General features: G+C 35.8%; 1 protein-coding gene across 4 annotated transcripts in view; it reads left to right on the forward strand.

The window, feature by feature from the left end:
* The window catches only part of PDS5B (PDS5 cohesin associated factor B), a 113,814-nt gene that overhangs the window by 31,003 nt on the left and 62,682 nt on the right, over positions 1-20,129 (forward strand). For all 4 annotated transcript variants that reach the window (XM_005147613.3, XM_005147612.4, XM_031047692.2 and 1 more), the window contains exons 6-9: positions 279-405; positions 7,178-7,258; positions 9,381-9,521; positions 18,462-18,577. In XM_005147613.3, the coding sequence (XP_005147670.1) occupies positions 279-405; positions 7,178-7,258; positions 9,381-9,521; positions 18,462-18,577 (465 nt within the window). The remainder of the gene's footprint in view (positions 1-278; positions 406-7,177; positions 7,259-9,380; positions 9,522-18,461; positions 18,578-20,129) is intronic.

Raw genomic sequence — 20,129 nt, forward strand, 5'->3', positions numbered from 1 at the left:
GGGATGTTGAGTAAAGGGGAGGGATAATACATTTTCTTTTCATGGTAGGGACAGATACAGTCCTCCTACTCTTTTGCTGCAGTAGTAAATGAAGAGGATGCGAGATTCAGGAACAGTTTGGAAAGTGGTATATGCAGCTGAAAAATATTTTGACCTCTAAGAAAATTTGTGGTTTGATTATAATATTCCTTGTTGTTTGGCATCACCACAGGGAGTGCGCTGCATGGAGATTGTACTTTATATATACAGTACACTAAGAATTTTGTTTTTAATTTCAGCAACGGCCATAACCAAAAAGTACACATGCACATGGTTGATCTAATGAGCTCTATCATTTGTGAGGGAGATACTGTGTCGCAGGAACTTTTGGATACAGTATTAGTTAATCTAGTGCCAGCACATAAGGTAAGACTTAATAGTGGCTTAATTTTTATTTTTATTTTTTTTGTAATTCTTACTTATTGGATGAATGGATGTGTTCAGATATTCACATTTCTTTGTGCGAATAACTATAGCAAATGTATTCCTATTACTTGGATCTTTTTTAGCAAACAAATGATTTTTAATAGTAACAATTCAGTAGTTTCATTGCTTTGATTCGCTTGCCATAAACCAAAGTATCTGTGGTCATAGTAATCTGAAAGCTTTAATGTCATATGAATTTGTACAGTTTTATATATGGTCAGTATTATCAGAACTTTTTATAAAAGACGCATATATTCTTTGGAAAGTTTTTAATTATTGTAGTGCTGTATCAACAGTTCAAACGAATGTACTTACTGCCCTAAGTGGGAGGGGAAGAAGTTTTGACTGTTGATTTGTAGTTGGCACAATTATATTTCAGAAATGCTGGCTTGGTGTTACTGAAAGCACACTGGTATGTTTTTGATGCAGCCATAGAACTAAGTTCAGAAGTGGAGGTGCCTGAAGACCCAAGTGATAATTGCCTTTACTTAATGAATGATGTCATCTTAAACCCCCAAAACAGTGTCCAAAAGATGAACTGAGGAAAAACTTCAAGCTGTGCACATCTTGTGACATCTAGATTTCCTTGCTGTTTAAAAATTTGATTTCCTCATTGAGAAAATTGGCTGGATCCTACTGGAATCTTTTGGGCTGTGGTGTAGGAGAAGACTTGTAAGTTGTATATGACAAAAGAAAAGGATTCTGAAATTATCTAGGAAATGTTAGCTGGGTTTTGGACAGTTCTGGCTGTCATCTGATGACAGCTTTTTTTTTTTATTTTTCTAATTTTTGAAGTGCATTCAGGAAAGGGCTATCTTAACTTTTTTAGAAATTACAGTAAGGTTCAGTGTGAGATTTTTGCATCTTTGGAATACCTTTTTTTTTTTCTTAGCAGTAATGTACCTGAAGAAACTGAGTAAATTTTTCATAACAGGCTCTCAAAAGTTTATAGCAAACAATGCAGCATAGTGTGCTTTACCATTAGCCATCAATTTCAGTAAATAAACAGCACATAAATTATTTGTCTATTGACAGTGAAAGATTAAATGCTTAGTATAGGTCAGTGGTTTTTTTCCACTGGAAATGTTTTTAACTGTTTTCTTCAAGAATTCTGATACTTTTGTGCCAGGACCAGGGTGAGATTTGTGTTGTTAAAATTCAGATTTATGAAATAAAGATTTTGATGCAACAAGGAAAAGCAAGACTACACAAAATAGTTTGTATTTTCTCAGTTGTTAAGTATCTTGCTTCATTGTGTTACCTGTGTTCAGCTTGATTTGACTGTGCTGTTTTTGATTCATGTTACTGACTGAACATGTTAACAGAGTAAGGTGTTTGGGGTTTTGCATTTTCTTCTCCTAATTGGACTAGCTCTTTGACTCTACGGATGCTAGTTTATAGCTTACTTTCTAACTGAAATAGTTACTTCACACCATATTCTGCATACTTTTACCTTTGTTTTATTGTCAACTATTTTCATACTAATAGAAGCTTCTGATAGTTTTTTTTTGTTTTTCATCTCAGTATCTTCTCATAGTGTTTATTTAAAATTTCAGAGCTTACATAGTCATCTAACCACTTTCTCTGGCTACTGATGTCATGTTGGAAAAGTGTAATGAATTCAGAGTGAGAATTTTTCCACTCATGTCAATTGAGCACTAAACTACAAGGTGGTTAAGGATAAGGTCCACCATAAAGCAGAACTATGTCTTAACTGACCTAACTGTTAAGCTATACAGGTGAGGGAAATTCTAAAGTCAACCTGGCTCAGCAAAAAATGGCATAATGACAAGAGCTGTTGTAATGGTAAGTAGGGAATCCTTATCTAGCCACATTCCTCAGGGACCGAAAGAATACATTTGATGGTGTAGAAGAAGTGTAGATCTGTTGCTAGCTAAGATTTGAACATTATCAGATTGAGAGATTGCTGTAGATAGGACAGCTTTGTTTGTAGCAAGTGACATGGGCAAGTGGTGTATTTCTGATGCAGCCCAAATGAAGGCTGTGTGTCTCAAGGAATGTGGAGTGCCCTTGTGAATTGAATGACTATATTCCAGAGAATAGTGATAGAGCTAGTATGACTTTTGTTGTATAACGAGCTGTATTGGCTAACACTGCGTGGAAGACTTTAGTTTAATCTCTATAATTTATCAGAGGGCAGTCTATAAGTGTGTATTGGGAACAGAAGGTTCAAGCAGCTTCTCTAGTTTTAGATCCTGGATGCTGAAGTCTGATAGCTGAAATTCATCATTAGATTGATGCACAAATTATATGAATATATTTAAGAGCTGTAGTAGCTAGTTGAGCAATTTAGAGAAGGTTAATTCAAAGTTGTTGTCTATTAAAACCAAGATCAATATTTTTCTGAAGAGGGATTCCACATGTGGTCACTGAGTAGTCCTGAGTAGTAAGTCTGACAAGCAGTGGTATTAGCAGAACAGCTGCAATGACTCAGGCAAAAGGAGCATATACTGGGGACATGACATACCATCAGACTTCTGTCTACCATAATTAGTAGTCACTGAAGTAGTCTAAGCTGCTCTAGCTCACTTGAATTTCTCATGCATCTTGCTTGTCCAGAATAACAGCCATATTGATGTAAACCCGAACAAAGGTGGCTGATGCTAATATTGCAGGTACAGTAGAGTATACACCGGATGTTTGAGTAGTACAGCAGGTATCAGATAAATCAGTAAATCAGCAAACTTAAATTGACTATCTGCTCAATTCTTAATTTTTGTGATATTGAATTACTTTTTTCCCTTTCGTGGTTTCTCTTTTGTTTTTTTTATGAATTCTACTAAAATACATTTGGTAGCATTATAGTAATGGGGAATTAAATAAATACATAGTGAACTAACCCCAGAAAAGACCAGAAACAAAGGAGAGATAGTGAATATGAAAAGGCAAGAGAAATTAATGGCTTTCCTTTCACTTTTAATTCTTTTTCGATTATTAACCCTTTATGGCAGCACCTGTAAATAATTTTGTTTGTGCAGTGTGTTAAAAGGCAAATTGTACTTTATTTCCTTGAGTGTTTCCCAGAGTATTCCATTTTTGGCCTCAGGAGTACACCGAGGAATCCCACATAGCGTGTCCCACACGCTTTGCATGCTTAGCTCTTCAAAAAAGTGATACTGACAATTCCAACTGTCTCTACCAGGAACTTGCTTAATAATTAGTGCTATATATCTTGACAACACTTCAGCTTAGCTTTCCCTTTATCACACATCCTTAGAAGCCGATTTCCCTCCCCTCAGTAGAACTAGAGATTCTGTTAGAACTGTTTTGTCAAGTGCTCCTGGGTACAAATTCTCGTGCTTTGCCATTGATAATAGGAAACAAATTGAAAACCCTTTTCAAATGCCAAGAAAATAATATGTTAAATGTACATTGTTCTGGGGGATTTTTTTTTCTTTTTGTTTGTGGTTGGTTGTTTTGTTGTGTTATTTTTTTCTTAAAGAAAATTTGCTCTAGATACAGACTCAATGTTTTATTTTACTACTAAATCTATGAAATTAAGGACTGGCTTGATGCTAGCAAGCTATCCATTTCGAAGTTAAAAATAGGGAACATACTTTTGTTATCTGTTACGTTTTCATTTATTTTGTTTTAAAAGGCTGAGTACAAATTATTTAACTCAGTTTCTTTGAGTTGTGTTAAATTGGACATTGAGAGGCAACTGGAGAAAAGTAACTGAAAAGAATCAGTGGTTATGCATTTCCATCGTGGCTAACCCCACTGTATTAGTACAACTGACTTGTCTCTGTGGTGAACTGTCCTGGAGAACACTGTCTATAGATACATAAAAATATCTGTGCCATGCTTTCAGAGATGCTGCCACTACTTCTTGTCTCTGCAGTAGCAGTTTGTCAGTCATTTTGGAGAAGAACAGGTATGAAAAATGAGTTGGCAAAACTTAATGTTTTACAGAAGTGTAAAAAGCTTTAAATGCTAACAATATATACACAAAAATTGTGGTAAGAATTGAGATAAAGGAGAGAATTGAGGGTTGACAACGATGGTCTGTCTTCAAATACTATTTCTGGAGGCCTTCTAAGCATAAAAATTAATGTTGGTAATAGTAGTGTTCTTTCCTGTTTATTAACATTCTTGTGGAAGATCTGAATTCTGCCGTTTCATGGATGGTTCTTTGATTTGTCCTTATCAGTTGGTACTTGTTTCTGCTTTTACCTTCAAAATGCAGTAATTACTAATGATTGCTTTAAACAGTGGTGCCAGCTGATGGCTCAGTTTCTGCCCAATTCAGGACTCTTAAAAGCTTATCCCTGCTGGGTGCTTGTGGGCTCTTAGAGGCATCCTGATTAAGGTTATTGTCCCCATCATGAGGGCTTTCTTAAAGCATTAGAAGATCTTGAAATACATCTTTTTTCTTTTTTTTTTTTCCTACATGTATAGAAAGATTGAAGAGAAGATAATGATAGAGTTGAAATAAACACAGGGAGGAAATTTGTTAAATTTGTTTATAAAATTTCTGCTGAAGGCAAAGTTTAAAGTTGTGGCTGTTAAATTAGTCAGAAAGATAGGTGTGATGCTTTGTACAAGATCTTTGAACCTATTTGATAATGGTCTGGGTTGCTCCTGGCTTAATTTTGTATCAGGCAGTGGCAATTTTTTCTTTTTTCTGCTTTTCTTCTCCCTTTTCCCTTTTCAGGATAAAACTTTCTTGTGTGTTTTTAAGACTACTTTGGTATTGTTATTTTCAGGAAGTCCAGCCTCTGGACATGTAAGGGCTTTGGCTATTGGTACGATTAAATCAAGTACATAAGGCATGAAAAAAAGCTAACTTGCCTTAGCAAGCTGTGATCAAGTGTGTATTTTTTACCTTTGCAGCTTCTTTAGATAGAAGGAAGTGTAATGTTAACACCTTACTCTGAGTTGCAAATGGATACTTCTGGCATTTACCTTGGGAAGCATTAGGGCTTTGCACTAAAGTGTGTGAGAGATACAAGATGAAACTGTAATTAATGAGAATCAAAACAGATCTGCCTGTTTGAGCTCTGCTGTGCTAGGTCTGCTGTTTGGACATGTTTTATACATAAATCAGATCTTTCTCATGATCTAGAGTTCACTTTTACCTGGGTAAAAATTATTTTCTTTATTTTGGTGGAGGTGAGCTGTGGAAGTCAAGAGGGATCAGAGCAAGAATTGCAAGTGGCATACATACGTTCCTTGTTAAGGATTTTTGTGCCTTTTTATTTCCTGAACAGTCACTATTCTAGCTAAATAACAGAAAACAAATGCTGCAGTCTTTTCTGGGACATGGAACAGCTGTACAAATTTGTAAAAAACGCTGCCAGTGTTGGCCCTCACATCTTGATTAGATAAAGGGAAGAGGAAATTACAGGATGTTAGCGTTTTTATGTGAGCATTTGAGTATCTTTCTAGAATTGGGATTTATTCCCCTTCTGTAGTGGCTCTGGGTAAAATAGGTGCTTCAGGTGTGAATCTTTGTAGTCTTTTGACTTCAGTCACCTGACTTTGTTCTGTCAGTAAGCAAGTCAAAGTCTTCTGTTTTATATTAACAGAAAATGTTAATCTGTTCCCACTGCTATAGAGAAGCCTATAGTTGTATAAAATTTTTGAATTTGCAGACAATATTCTCCATCTATTTGCAAATCTCATCTTTTCCATTCGGATAGCTACAAAGAACCAGGAATACACTCCAATATATCTTGTGTTTGTTTTTCATTATGCTGAAGGGAAGTTTCCTTCCATTTATTTATTAAATGTTTTAAAAACAACTACGAACTGCCCCTTTATCCTGTTGTCTTGTAAATGGCATATGCTGAGTTTTTTTAAATTGCGAAGACTAATAAAATTGGGAGAACTATTTTTTACAGAGATGTTTAGCTGTTAAAAGACTATATGTATTTTTTATATTGAAGACTTTCATTCTTCTATGTGTTAATCAAGTCTGCAGTAGGTGTCACAAGGGCCGAGTTGCATTTTCTTCTGAATTTTTGAAAGATAATTGTGATTAGACATAATAAAATGGATGTAGCAACTGGAGCATGGAGAATGTGTGCAGGGAAAGGAAGGAAACGATGATAACCCAAATAGACAAATGGAGAGATAGGAATGGAGGGAATGTTGGGAAAGTGGTGTGGGTTTTTATTTTGGTTTGTTAATTTTGTTGGTTTGTACTTTCTTTTCTGCTCATGAACTAAAATTCTAGGTATTTCTTTTTCTTTGCTATCTCAGTCAAAGAGACTATCTTTGCAATATACCATGAAGAAACTGTGATGGTGGCTCACAGGTGGCTGCTTGGTGCAAGGACAGAATTGTACTTTCTATCACAGTTCTGTTCAGAGTCTTGCTTCTGTCATGCCTGTAAATGCCTTGGTGTTGCTTTATATCGCTTTCCTGTTTTTCGGGGATGATAATAAGGAGGAACAGTCAAATTCAGGATCTAACTTCACTGAGTTTCAGGCTTAGATAAACAACAGAGAATTAAAAGTAAGCCCCAGTTTTCCAGGGAAGAATTTTCTCAGTAATATTAGTGGTGGCTACAAAGCTTTGTTTGGAGTAGGCTTGTTTTTACTGTATTATCTTCACTACTGAAAGTATAAAAAGAACTGTTCCTTTAATGGACTTACCAGTACACATTAGCTTTAAATTCTTATATTTATTTTTAGCATTAATGTATGTGCTTAAAACTTCTGTTGCTTTTTTTCTCTTTCCCCTCCAGAATTTAAACAAGCAAGCCTATGATTTGGCAAAGGCTTTACTAAAGAGGACAGCACAAGCAATTGAACCATACATTACTAATGTAAGTGAAGACTGCAAACAAATATGGAAATCAGTACATTTTTAACTGAGCTGTAATATAGTGAATGAATTGCATATAGTCAAATAGGGCTGCTCTTTGAGAGAATTGTTATATTAATGAAGCACTGTAACCTATCTCTTTAATTCTTCATGATATTGAAACTACTAAGCCTATATTAATTTGGATTTCTGAAATGCAGTGGTTAGTTTACTTTCTGCTGCTTTGGGAGACCTTGCACTTCAGTCCTTAATGTGACTGGAGGACCAATGGTACTTACATGTATTGTTCTGAAAAAAATGTACATAAACACATTGTTCCTATGGCAAAATTATTCTTCTAGTGAGGAGATGAGACTATTTTAGAAGCTAAGAGAAGTGAAGATAGAGCAGAATTTTAATGCTGTTGTCACAGGAAAAGAAGAGGAAACAGAATCTAAGAATAGATATTAAGAAGAAAACCAACAAGTGGATTGAGGATTGTAGCCAAGTTGAGTCTAGATGTCATATACATCGCACGAGAAGAGGGATGAGAGGAAGTAAAGATCAGACAGGAATATGTTCTAACTTAAGTTGCACAATAGAAAAAAAAAACAACCTACTTTTTTTTTTTCAGAAGTAATTAAAGGTTTTAGAAGTAGTTAAAGGTCTATCAGGTCTCGTGGCAGTTATCCAAAACCTCAGGAGCTTGAAAACAATAGAAAGTTTTCAATGCATTTTACTGCTTTCAGACTCCTAACACTTGTACTTGCAAAGTCGGTACCTTCTAAGATTTAAAAAAAATCTTCCGTGAAAACTCTTCAAACCTGTTAGTTAAACTTGCCATTTGGGAAGGTGTTGCTACATGGGAATGTGTTTATAATGTTGTTCAGCTGCAAGGTTAGATTGCAAACTGGGTGACATTTTGTGGGTTTAAAAGAAGTCTGTACACTAAGAATCTTCCTCTTATGGAAAATACGTACATGCAATCTTCTGTTCTTGGTTTTCCACAAGTGGGAAATATTATGCAGTCTGGTGCCTTTGTTTTGAAAGTTGCTTGCTTTCTTAAAGTATATTAAAGGCACAGTAAGAATTAGTTTCTTAACCAGGAGTATATGTATTCCAGGCAACACTGTATACAGAAAACTAAAACTTTTCTGCAAGACAGTGTGGACTCTTTAACTTCTAATGAAATGCACTTACTCGTTATTTCTAGTAATTATTACTAGAAACTGTTGACTTTTTCTATTATATCACTTGTTGAGGTCCACTTTAAAACCTTAAAAAGTGGTAGCTTTCATGTTTTCAGTTTCTTTACTGATATGGTTAACCTTGTCAGGTACAAAGAGTCATGATGTTCATCTGTACCAAGTTTGGGGTTTGGAAACTGAAGTGCTATTTAAGTGTGTTCTGTTGCCTGTGTGTCAGGTGGAAATAGTTTCATTTGTTTAGCCACGCTTGTGTATTGTCTTAAACCAAAGAGAAGAAAACTTTCCAAATTATGTCCTCCCCATTATGAGTAAGGAGTAGTAAGTTCCTCCTTAGTTGCTTCTTACCCATCTATTATGTGAGGATATAGTTGAAATGAGTGTGGAATTAGTATTCAATTTTAGAAAATATTTTCTTTAATGAGAAGTATAAAGTTTCTCTCATACCTGACACGTTTACCATGAAAGAATAATGGCTTTACAGCTGTATTATGCTGCCTGTAAATATAAATTCTGGCACAGCCAGTTATTAATTCTTGTGCTTTTACTTACAGGTTCTTAACTTGTCAGCTGTGTAATATGGTGATTAACCAATTGTTTCAGCCCTGTTTTGACTAAATGCCACAAATACTTTTAAAGTGATTGTTCTCGATAGTGGAATAACACTAAATATAGTCACATTTTAAAAAGACATGATGCACTGGAACTCCTCTAAAATCGTGTTTCTTACATTATTGTAGGCCTGCTCTGGTAAATGAAACATTTTCACAAACTTCTAATGTACTTTCCATTACATGTAATATTGAATGCAAAACAACGATATTTGAAGATTTCTGTTACAGAATCCTCATTGGTGAATTTATAGGTAGGCAGGTGTAGGATTTAGAAGAGTGTATATACACTTTGTTATTGATGTATATACCATGTTTTATTTTCCAGTTCTTCAATCAAGTCCTCATGCTTGGTAAAACATCCATTAGTGACCTGTCAGAGCACGTATTTGACTTAATTCTGGAGTTGTACAATATTGACAGTCACCTCCTCCTTTCTGTGTTACCCCAGCTTGAATTCAAACTTAAGGTAAACACTTCTTGTCCTTCCTGTATGTTTGAAATGTGTGTCCTTTGACTGTTAATGATTCTTATATTTTTTATTTAGTTATTTATTGAAAAGTTCATCAGATTATTTGGTATATAAAATGAATACTGACATGTAAAACATATCTTTGCACTGTTTAAAGGAAAACTCATAAAAGCCCTCAAAAAGAATAATTTAACTTAAGATATATGAACCTGCAGTGCATGTGTGCATATGTTTGGGGTTTTTTTGGTTGGTGGGGGGGGGTTGTTTTTTTTTTTGCCTTGCTTCTTTCAAGCCAGTAACTTGATTTTTTTTTTCTTTTTGATGACTCGAGAATCTGACCTGTGTTGTTCCTTGGTTTACTTTACTGTTTATTGTGAAGGTCTCTCAATATATTGAAAGTACCTTATGCTGCTAGCTGCACGGAGAAACTACATCTGTTCAGAATAGGGGAAAAGATGGGCTCCATGTTAGTGGAAACTGATGTACTGATAATTTTCATCAGATAGAAGGCCCATGAAATGTGAAAACAGAGCACTGGACTCAGTAAATGCTGCAATGACTTAAGATTTTCGGGCTTATTTCTTATGTCTGAAAGATAGCTGGTGCTAGCTATCTCTTTTAGTAGTTATTTTTCTCCTTGACTTCCTACCATTTCAGAGTGTTTCAATCACTTGGAAGAAATTCATGTAACAGCTCATACTTTGTTCTGCACTACTTCTATTCTCTTTGTCATTCCACAGGGTTTCTGTGGAAGTGGGGAATTTGATTAATTTTGTATTACTAAGTTTGAAAGTGAGCTGTTACTAAACTTGAGGGCTAGTGTGTGGTAGGCCACTTGTTAAAATTGCATGTATTTTTATTATTGAGGATAGATTTTAGGTTTGTAGAACCTTTGGTCTATTCTCAGTGCAGTATTCATTATCATAGTGGCTTGTTCATAGAATCATAGAATGGTTTGGGTTGTTTAAGGACCTTAAGATAAATTTAGTTCCAACCCCCTATGCCTATTATTTTTTCACTAATGTTGCTTCGCAGGCGTAATACTCTTGTTGGTCTGGTTGTGTATTAATGGTTTTATCCTTTTATTCATATTTCTAAAAGAAGGATTCAATTTACTGCTTTTTGTCTGATTCTTGAGAGTAGACCTTTTTGCAGCCTTTAATTTCTGTTCTTACAGACGGTGAATAATTATCATTCTCACTCCAATAAAAACCGTACTTCTGTAGCCAAAGCTGTTATTCAAAAGATTTAATCTTAACTGCTGCCATATCCTTTATTTCGCCCCCTGACCCCCCTTCATAGCAGTAATTGCAGTAACCTTTCCACCTTTAGGTCCATTTAAAAACTGCAGGTTGTTGAACTGTCTTCCTCCTCTTTCATTAACTCTTGAATTCCACTTTCAGACTTTTTTTGTATCCTATTTTACCATTGGAATCAGAAAGTTTAGTAGCCCGATGCTGTCAGCCTTTTTTCTTCCAACAACTTCTGGTCTCTTCCTTCAGTGGGGTGATTTCAGTGCTAAGTGTTTCCATGTTTTCTTTGTACTGTTTAATTTACAACACCTTTTTTCTTTCTTTTTTTTTCTTTCTTTCTCTATTTTTGCATTTCTGTTCTTTGCTTAGTACACTCTTTGATGAGCGTGTGTTTTGTTGCTTTTGTCTCCTTGATCTTTAGTTTAGTTTTCTCTGTGAGGTCTTGAACCCTAAGGGTAAGGATTCAGGTTTGGGGATTGTAAGATCCAGTTAAACAATGTTTCCAATAGACATGTATGCATTTATAGTTACATTCTTACTGCTGTTTCTCATTTTTTGTTGATGTCTTGTTGAATGGGGTACAGTTTTAAGACCATGGGGTGACTTCTGTTTGAATTATTTGTTGCTTCAGGTTTGTGGTTTTGATGCCTTAAGTTGTAAGACAAATAATATATGTCTGTTTTGTCTTTTTGACTGTTAAATGTAGTTTTGACCTCTTACAGGGGGAAAAAAAAGAAACCCCTCCATTTGGAATAGGATAATCCTAGTTTAAATCTTGAAATACTAGAATAGGCTGCTCAGGGAAGCTGTGGATGCCCCATCCTTGGAAGTGTTGGACAGGGCTTTGTGCAAGTGGTCTAGTGAAATGTGTCCCTGCCTGAGGTAGGGGGGTGGAACTAGGTGATCTTTAAGGTCCCTTCCAACCCAAACTGTGTTATGGTTCTAAATGAGTTGAGAGGTCTGTAAGATCCTTCTATTTTTAAAATAGTATCTTGAAGATGAATGTTCTGAAATACTGATGAAATATGGTCAGCCTATGTTTATTCTGAAATCAACACAAATTCGTTCTTTATGCAGACCGACATAAAGACCTGCATAGTCATGGCTTTATTCTGAACAGCAGCAGCTAGGGTCGAGCATTTTTAATTGAGATCTAGCTAAATTGCATGTTAGCATGTTAGGAGAGTGTGAATTCAGTGAAACTGAGAGTGCTTATGGTAGGAGTCAACTAACTTTTGCTGCTTTGAATGAAAAGAAACTGGACAGCAGTATCCCTGTTAGCTTTGGTGAAGCCTTGGATCAGTTCTCCTTGGTAAAGGAGAAAATACACTTGGCAGTCCAAATGAAATAGCAGAGAGAATAGGTGTTTTTTTGAATAAAGGTCAGTTAATGATACAGTAACCATGAACTTCGGTGAGCTCTGCATATCATTCAGAGCTTGAATGGATGATTTTGGCTTTTCTGGATTTGGTACATAGCATTTCATAGAATCATAGAATGATTTGAGTTGGAAGAGACCTTTATCTATCATGTAGTTCCACCCCCCCCGCATGGGTAGGGACACCTTCCACTAGACCAGGTTGCTCAAAGCCCTGTCCAACCTGGCCTTGAACACTTCTAGGGATGGGGCAGCCACAGCTTCTCAGGGCAACCTCTGTCAGTGCCTCTCACCACCCTCAATGATTTTTTTTTACTAATGTCTAACCTCAGTCTATGCTCTTCCAGTTTAAAGCCATTCCCCCTTGTCCCATCACTACATTCCCTTGGATAAAGCCCCTCTCTGGAGTCCTGGAAGCCTGCAAGAAAGTTCTGGAAAAAGGACTTTCTTGCAGGCTTCATTTAGGTATTGGAAGGCTTCTCAGAGGTCTCCTTGGTGCTTTCTCTAGGGTGAAAAACCCCAGCTCTCAGCCTGTTTTCATAGGAGAGGTGTTCCAGCCCCCTGATAATCTTTGTAGCCCTCTGTGAGATTATATCCAAGAGCTGTATCAGACAAAAGTGTGATTGCAAAAGTCAAATACTTTTGGGGGCAAATACTCTTGAGGGCAAATACTCAAAGCTTATGGGGTAGTGGGACAGTTACTGATTTCCACGATCTCATATTGCTACTTTGCTGCTAAAGAGGTTTGTATTGCTCTTAAAGCAGATGATGTTAAAGGAAAGCTGTGGCTGTCTTAGCTGTGGAGTTGTCAGTTTTGAGAAGTGAAGATGCATGCAAATGATCTCATCTGGAATGCTTTGAACATGTGGAAGTTGGACATTTGATCTGTGCTTTTCAAAGACAAATTGAGTAATCACTCTCTATTTTTCTGGGAACATGCATGTTCTTTATAATGGTTTCAAAAGCAATAAATAAAAAAAAATACTTGGCCAGATGAGGTAGACTCATAGTAGACATATCCAAGCAAGATTCCAAGTGTTCTGGCTCAATTTAAAGTGGATGCTTTAAAAAAAAACAAAAACAAACAACGTTCAGGTCAAACTTGGCAATTTCTGTGCCAGAACTCAGTACTTCCAATCATTTCAGTGAAATTTAATTTAAAAGAAATTAATTAATTTCTTAAAGCATTTTTTTTGTTTGCTGTAGTTTGAGCCATTTTTATCCAAGAGCTGTTCTTTTTAAATTCTTTTGACATTGTCTGAAAAGTCGTTTTGCTGGTGGAGAATGATAAATGGTTACTTTTGTCCAGATGTTAAATAACTTTTTTTTTTTTATTGTCATGTAGAGAGCAATAAAGGGCAGCTCAGTAGGGCACAGGACTTAAAAATAAATTGGGAAATAACAGTTTGGCCTCTGTATAAGAGAAGAATGATGTGATGTGGGGTTTCCAAAAGCAAATATTGCAGAACTTCATTACTGACAACCTGAGAAAGATTTCTTCACTTTTTTTGGGTTGTCATTTGGCAACAAAGTGGGAAGTTACTAGCCAAACAAGAGAAGATAGGAATTCCTGGAAGAATGATAATAATTTGATAATAATATGTGATAAGACTTTGAAGGGTTGTCCTTGAGATACTCATATCTGTATGTTCTAATGATATATATATTGCTTCCTGTTACTGAGCCCTTAGAGAAAAATATAACTTGGTTCATTTTTTCCTGTCTTCCTTTTTACTTGAGATGCATCAGGGAGACACATGTTCTGGTCCTGGAGCCATGTGATTACTGATGAATCCTGTTTGTTGAATGGGATGAGTCCATTTACACTGAGGGAAGCATTTTTGGTGATGCTTTTTCTGGAAAGCAAAGTGCTCATTCAGATAAATTAATTGATTAATTGTTCTCAGACTGAAATCTCAAGTCTGTTGGATGTACTCCTGTTTTGTGATTGCAAGGGCTGCCATGCTCATTTGCATAAATTCTAGTTAAAGGGGAGGGGAAAAAAGCCAAAAGGTGCTCCTGATCTTGATTGTTCTGATGTTGAGGACCTTCCCCTGGTCTTGTAGGATGCTGAAAGGTCTTGGTATTCTAGACTTGTTCTTTCAGGGATTGTTCTCATATTTCAACTTGACTTTAAGGTACTCAGTCTCACAGTGTAAGTGATGGGCATTTCTTTGATAGTGATCCTGTTGCTCTAAACTGATTCTTCCTGGTATCAGCAACTTTTCTACTAGTTGTATTCTGTATGTGAAGCAGAATTTCCACATAATGTTGTACTTTTTTGCTTTTAAACTCTTTGTGGCATGTTTTGAATATGAAGTGGTGGTGTTTTTCTCTCAACAACTGAGTGAGTGATCTTCAGAGCCTTCCAATTGGTTGGGCTGATAGGAGTTTGAGGACATGAACAAGCATTTGTGTGTCTTTGACTCATTACCTGACGGGATCCAGATTCTTGCTCTCCATCTCTGAACTTCTCTTGCACTCTTTGTGGCAGTAAGCCTCTTGGTTTTCTTTATGGGATCAGGGTCTTATGGAAGATTGTTTTTATGAGTGTGGGGAAAAATACAAGGGTTTTCTTGTCAGTGACCAAATTTTTGACAATGTATAGAGGGATTAAAAAACACTTAGTATGCAGGTTGTGAGAGAGCATAGGTACCTCAGTAACACCGTTGTTCATATTTACTGTTTTGGATCTAAACAATGTGGCCACCTAGTGTTCAAGCACCTTGCTATTAGGCGCAACCAGTGACCATGCAGTTTGGTCAGGATGCCAGGTGATTTTAACTGCTGTGAGAATTTTATGTGTTGGCTTGGCTGAATAATGGAAGGTTACTGGCAGCACTGGTGTTCTCTGAAATGTGCAGCTTTTGTGTGCTTTACTACCTTAGGTGCTTTTTCTGTCCTGTGTATCACAAGAAACTTTTTAGTATGTTTAGACATAATTGAAATGGAGTCAGGTGTATGCTGCTGTGTCACAAACAAACAGAACAGGACATACTAGCTACCCTTTTGGGTCTTGCTGGGATGGAGTTAATTTTCTTTGTAACATCCTGTATGGTATATTTGTGGCTAAAATGGAGTTATTGTCACACTAATAATTTGGCTGTTGCTGAATAGTGCTTCCATAGGTAAAAGGCTTTCTCCCCCACCACAAGTAGGCTGAGTCAGGGCAGGAGGTTGAAAAGTGACATGTGCTCAGCAATAAAACGTCAGGGAAATGAGGAGGAAGGGGGGTATGTTTGTGCTCATAATGTTTGTCTTCCCAAGCAAGCACTATACACTCTGAGACCCTGCTTTCTAGGAACTGGTAGGGTGTAGTGAATGAATTCCTCTATTTGCTTTACTTGTGCATGCAGCTTTTTCTTTACCTATTAAACTGTTATTATCTTGATCCATGAACATCTTAATCTTCCTTCTATTTTCTCCTGTTCCACTCTCTTCACAGGAGAGGAGAGTGAGTGAGAGGCTGGGTGGATGTTTGACTTTTGGCTGGGGTCAACCCATCACACCTTTATAGATTTTTGTAAAGAAAAAGCTCCTATGTTCTCATGTGGCAGAAAAGGAGTATTGTTAAACTGTAACTCTTGGATTTCTGTGTCAAATCACGGTTGCTTCTAACTGGTAATTATTTTTTAACTGAATTTTGGAAAGGAATCTGGGGGCTTAGCAGGAGAATGTGCACTGAAATTCATTTAGCTTTACTTTTTCTGTGAGGGTCAGTCATTTGTGTCTGACATTGGCATCTTAAGGTGGTTTGTTTAGAGACCTAGTGTTGACACAGAAACATTACTGGTGCAGGAGGGAACAGAGGTCAGAATGTGCTGTTGTGTAGGTCAGCTTGTAAAGGAAACTGATATTCTTTCATTCAAATTTTATATTTGAATTTTAGAAATTTGTATTCCTGAGGGTGAATACCATTTTATGTTTAGGTGAATTGAAAGCTGATGAATATTTAGGAAATAGCCATAACAAGTTTTACATCTTAATTTTACCATCTGACTAAGACAATATAATGTAATGAATAAAACGAATAAAATGTTGACTTCTGTAATTGTAGAGCTGCCTTTTTTTCTGGATATGGTAATTAAAATTCCTGGCAAGTTTCAGGTCATGTGTAGGCTTCTACTCTCAAATCCCCCCTGGATCCTCAGTGGTGCCTGTACTTTTGAACTTGATAGTGATAACCATCTGACAAACTTCAGTTGCTATTAGTGACCCTAATATGTAGGCAGAAGAGCAGCTACCTGTGTGTTGAGAGCATGTATGGGAAACTGAAAATATTACTGAGAGGCTGCAGCAGTGATGTATTCATTTAATAAGAGGGACAGGTTAATTTTTGTTACCTTCAGGGGTTCTGTATAAGAATACTTCAAGGAGACCAACATTTGGGCACAAATTTAGAAAGTTCCAAATTCTCTTCATCCACAGTCATAAATACTCATTTTTTCTACAAGCGGGACTAGAAATGTGGTAGGTTGTCTTATAGTTGGCTAATAAGTGAAAGCTTTTTCTATGGCCAGTTCATTAAGGATATTGTATGGGTTTTGGTAGGGTTTTATTTGTTGTCTGTTCGGATTTGTTTTTTTCGGGGTATTTTTAACCTCTTTTAATCTTCTTTTTCTGCTCTTTCTGGCTGTGAAATCAAGTAGTTGAATGTGTAGTGTGTTTACTGACCCCTCCACCCCCCTTTTTCCCCACCTTCTGGTGTGTCTTACTCTGGATCTGTATTGGTTACTTAGGGAAATTCAGAGGTGCTTAATGTTTAATATTTTGTTGGTTTAATGAGTTGATGAGGTGTGAATAATGGAGACTAATATAGGCTTAAAAAAAAAAAATTCTTAACCATGAGGGCACAGAATAAGGCTTTGTAGTATGAAGGACACAAGCTGAAACTTATCAGGGAAAAGAAGTATAATTTATTGCAGATTAGGAGAAGGAGGTTGAAAATGGCTTTCAGTAACATCAACCTGAATTTTATTTGGAAGTATTAGTCAAACAGTAATGGATTTACTTTTAGTGCTGTTAATACTAGCATGTATTTGGAAGAATTAGTCTTTTGTAATGCCATATGTCAGTGTTCAAGGCTTCTTCATTCTTAACTTGTCTCACTCTGTTTAAAGATTTTACAAATGCTTTTACTGTTTTTAGGAAGCTGAAATAAAAGGACATACTGGCAAACTTTTCAGCCCATTTATGGTATTGAGCCAGATGTGATGTCGTATTAGAGAGCTCTGTCAGCTACATTGTGCTGTTATTTCTTTTTTACTTTAAAAATGTGATGTTGAACTAATAAGAATGTCAGAAATAGTAGAAAAGAACAATATTTTAAACAGTCCTTGTCTTTATTACTAGAAAAATACTGAAATAATGAGGTGATTAATATCTAGTTATTACAAACTAATTTTAGCAACTCGCTTTTCAAAGAAATGTTGCAGCCAGTTGTCTTACTTTTTAGTAAGCAGAAGAAAGAAATTGGTGAGCAGCAAGTCCATGTTAATTGCACAAGTATGCATTGCACAAGTATGTATTAAGCTTCAAATGCTGTGTGTTGTACCAAGCAAGTGTAATGCAAACCAGTGATAATGAAAATATACTGGAAAGTGCCTTGTTTTATCTCTGTTAGCGCTAATTTTAAATATGAAAGGGAGGTATCTGTTGTAACTCAGTATTTTTACATGCAGGCTTAAATACAGGACTAGCTCCTGTGCATCTTGGATCTTCTCTATAAATTGGTTTTCTGAATGCAGACAAATGTAGTGTTAGTTTTGTGGGTTTTGTGTTGCGCTTGAATTTGTGTAAGCTTGTACAGGAACATATCAAATTTCCTGAAAGAATCACTAATCTGTAAATGAGGGTTAAAAAGATGTATGCACCTGTGTATTTTTCATATTTTTCACCAGGCTTTGTCCACATTAGGTTTTTTCCTCTACATTGTTTTTGATTTTCAGCTGCTGTTATTGTTTTGTCTTTTCCCAGTAATGGCAAAAGATTTTTGTCTTGACATATACATTTCTACACAAGAAAAGCCTATTAATATTCTGATATTTCTAGAGGTGTACAAGTGTATTGGTGTAAAAACTGTACAAACCAGAATTCTGGTGGTATTTATTCTTTTTTTGTTGTTGTAGTTTTTGTTGGTTTAAGTTGTTATGGTTTGTTTGGTTTTTTTTCTGATCTGTGTGGGGATTTGGGGCTTTTGGTTGTGTGCTTCTGGTTTTTATTGGGGTTGGGTGGGGAGGTGGGTTTTTTGGTGTTGTTTGGTTTTATAATTTTACTTTTAATTAAAAAGGTGTGTTCAATTTCTAGAGCAATGACAATGAAGAACGTCTGCAGGTTGTAAAACTGCTAGCAAAAATGTTTGGGGCAAAGGATTCAGAGTTGGCTTCTCAAAACAAACCACTTTGGCAGTGCTACCTGGGGAGGTATGTGTTGATTTAATTCCCTTCCTTAGGAGGAAGAAAACATTCAGTGAAGTATAATTAAACTTTTAAAGGGATACAGCTAAGTGAGTTCCCTCCTGCTGCTTTATCTGAAATCTGACAGTTAATGCTAAAGCGATTATTTTACATAAATCTTCTGCATCTGTGATTCTGCAGAGGAAGCAATTACAAATCATTCCTTTTTAGTTCTCTTTTTTCCCATCCCGATTATCTTTATTGCAGTTGTCAAGCAAAAGGAATATTTTATTTCTTCACAAGTGAAACTATTCAATAATGGATTAATTCTAAACCAGAATCAAATGACTTTTGCAGTATCAGGTGATACTGCAACTGGTTTTGAGGCTTTTATATACAGTATTTGTATACTGGTTTCAAAATTTTAATGGTAGGGGTGCCTTTAAAAGGAGGTTTGTAGTATTTAAATCTGTGCTGCAAACATACTTAGTCTTGATTTTGAAATATTCTGCTGATTTGTGCCAGAAAATACAGCTGGACCTTGTAGTAAAGAGAAATGTAAGTATGGCTATGATGATAATTTTTTTTATTTGAGTAAATGAGGATAAATTCTATACATTATTACAAATGCAGTAGTTTATAATTTAGCCTTCAATTGTATCAAAACCAGAGTCCTCAAAGAACTGCTACTTTTGAAAGCACAGAAACTTGATTGATAAACTATTGAAAACATTTCATGTCATTAAAAAAACATAGGTCTTACTGGGCCTAAAAGAAAATGCTTCACTGTATTATAATGTGAAGCAATGTGAGGACTATTTTGTTCATAATTACTGTTTTCAAGTAGTTATGAATCACATACATGTGTTTGCTTTTTCCCCAGCATTTTAACTCAGTTATAATAGCCATGTCATTAAAGGAACAATTCTTAAAATCTGTTAAGTTTGAAAACATAACTGCTTTTTTGCTAAAACAGGTATTTCTTAAAACCTCTGTTTGATAAATAAGCATTTCAACAGCAGTATTGTTCTAAAATCTAATTTTCAATTTGTTTAAAACCAAGTATTTTGAGGATAGCTTGAAAATGCGTTGAATTTTTCAAACTTAGAGTTACAAAAATCTCTTACATCAATCATTTTGTTGTTAAATGACTTGCATTAAAATTAAATACGAGAAAATACTGGCTTTCAAGCATCAAACCTAATTCATTATTTCAAAAGGAAATACTACAGAGGTTGAAATGATCCATCTCAGAATAAATTTGTACTAGGCTAGATGCCTGTTTGATGTCTGTCATACAGTTTAAAGAGAGGACAAATATCATAAGCTTATAAGAGTTTTAGCTGCTGATACATGGTTCATGGTCAATTATATGGATTATTGCAGAAAAAATACTTAAAATGTCAGACATCTTTGTAATAAATAGTTATCTGCCTGGGAGTTTTTCATGTGTACCAGGAGAGAATATTTCTCTTCATGTTTGGAACTTGAATTAATAAATGAGTACAGAAATCTTTTCTTAAGCTAAGGACAGTCTACTTAATACTGTGAAATCAGAGATGATTTACAGCATATAACT

This window comes from Melopsittacus undulatus, chromosome 2 (assembly GCF_012275295.1).
Source record: "Melopsittacus undulatus isolate bMelUnd1 chromosome 2, bMelUnd1.mat.Z, whole genome shotgun sequence".
Classification (NCBI taxonomy): domain Eukaryota; kingdom Metazoa; phylum Chordata; class Aves; order Psittaciformes; family Psittaculidae; genus Melopsittacus; species Melopsittacus undulatus.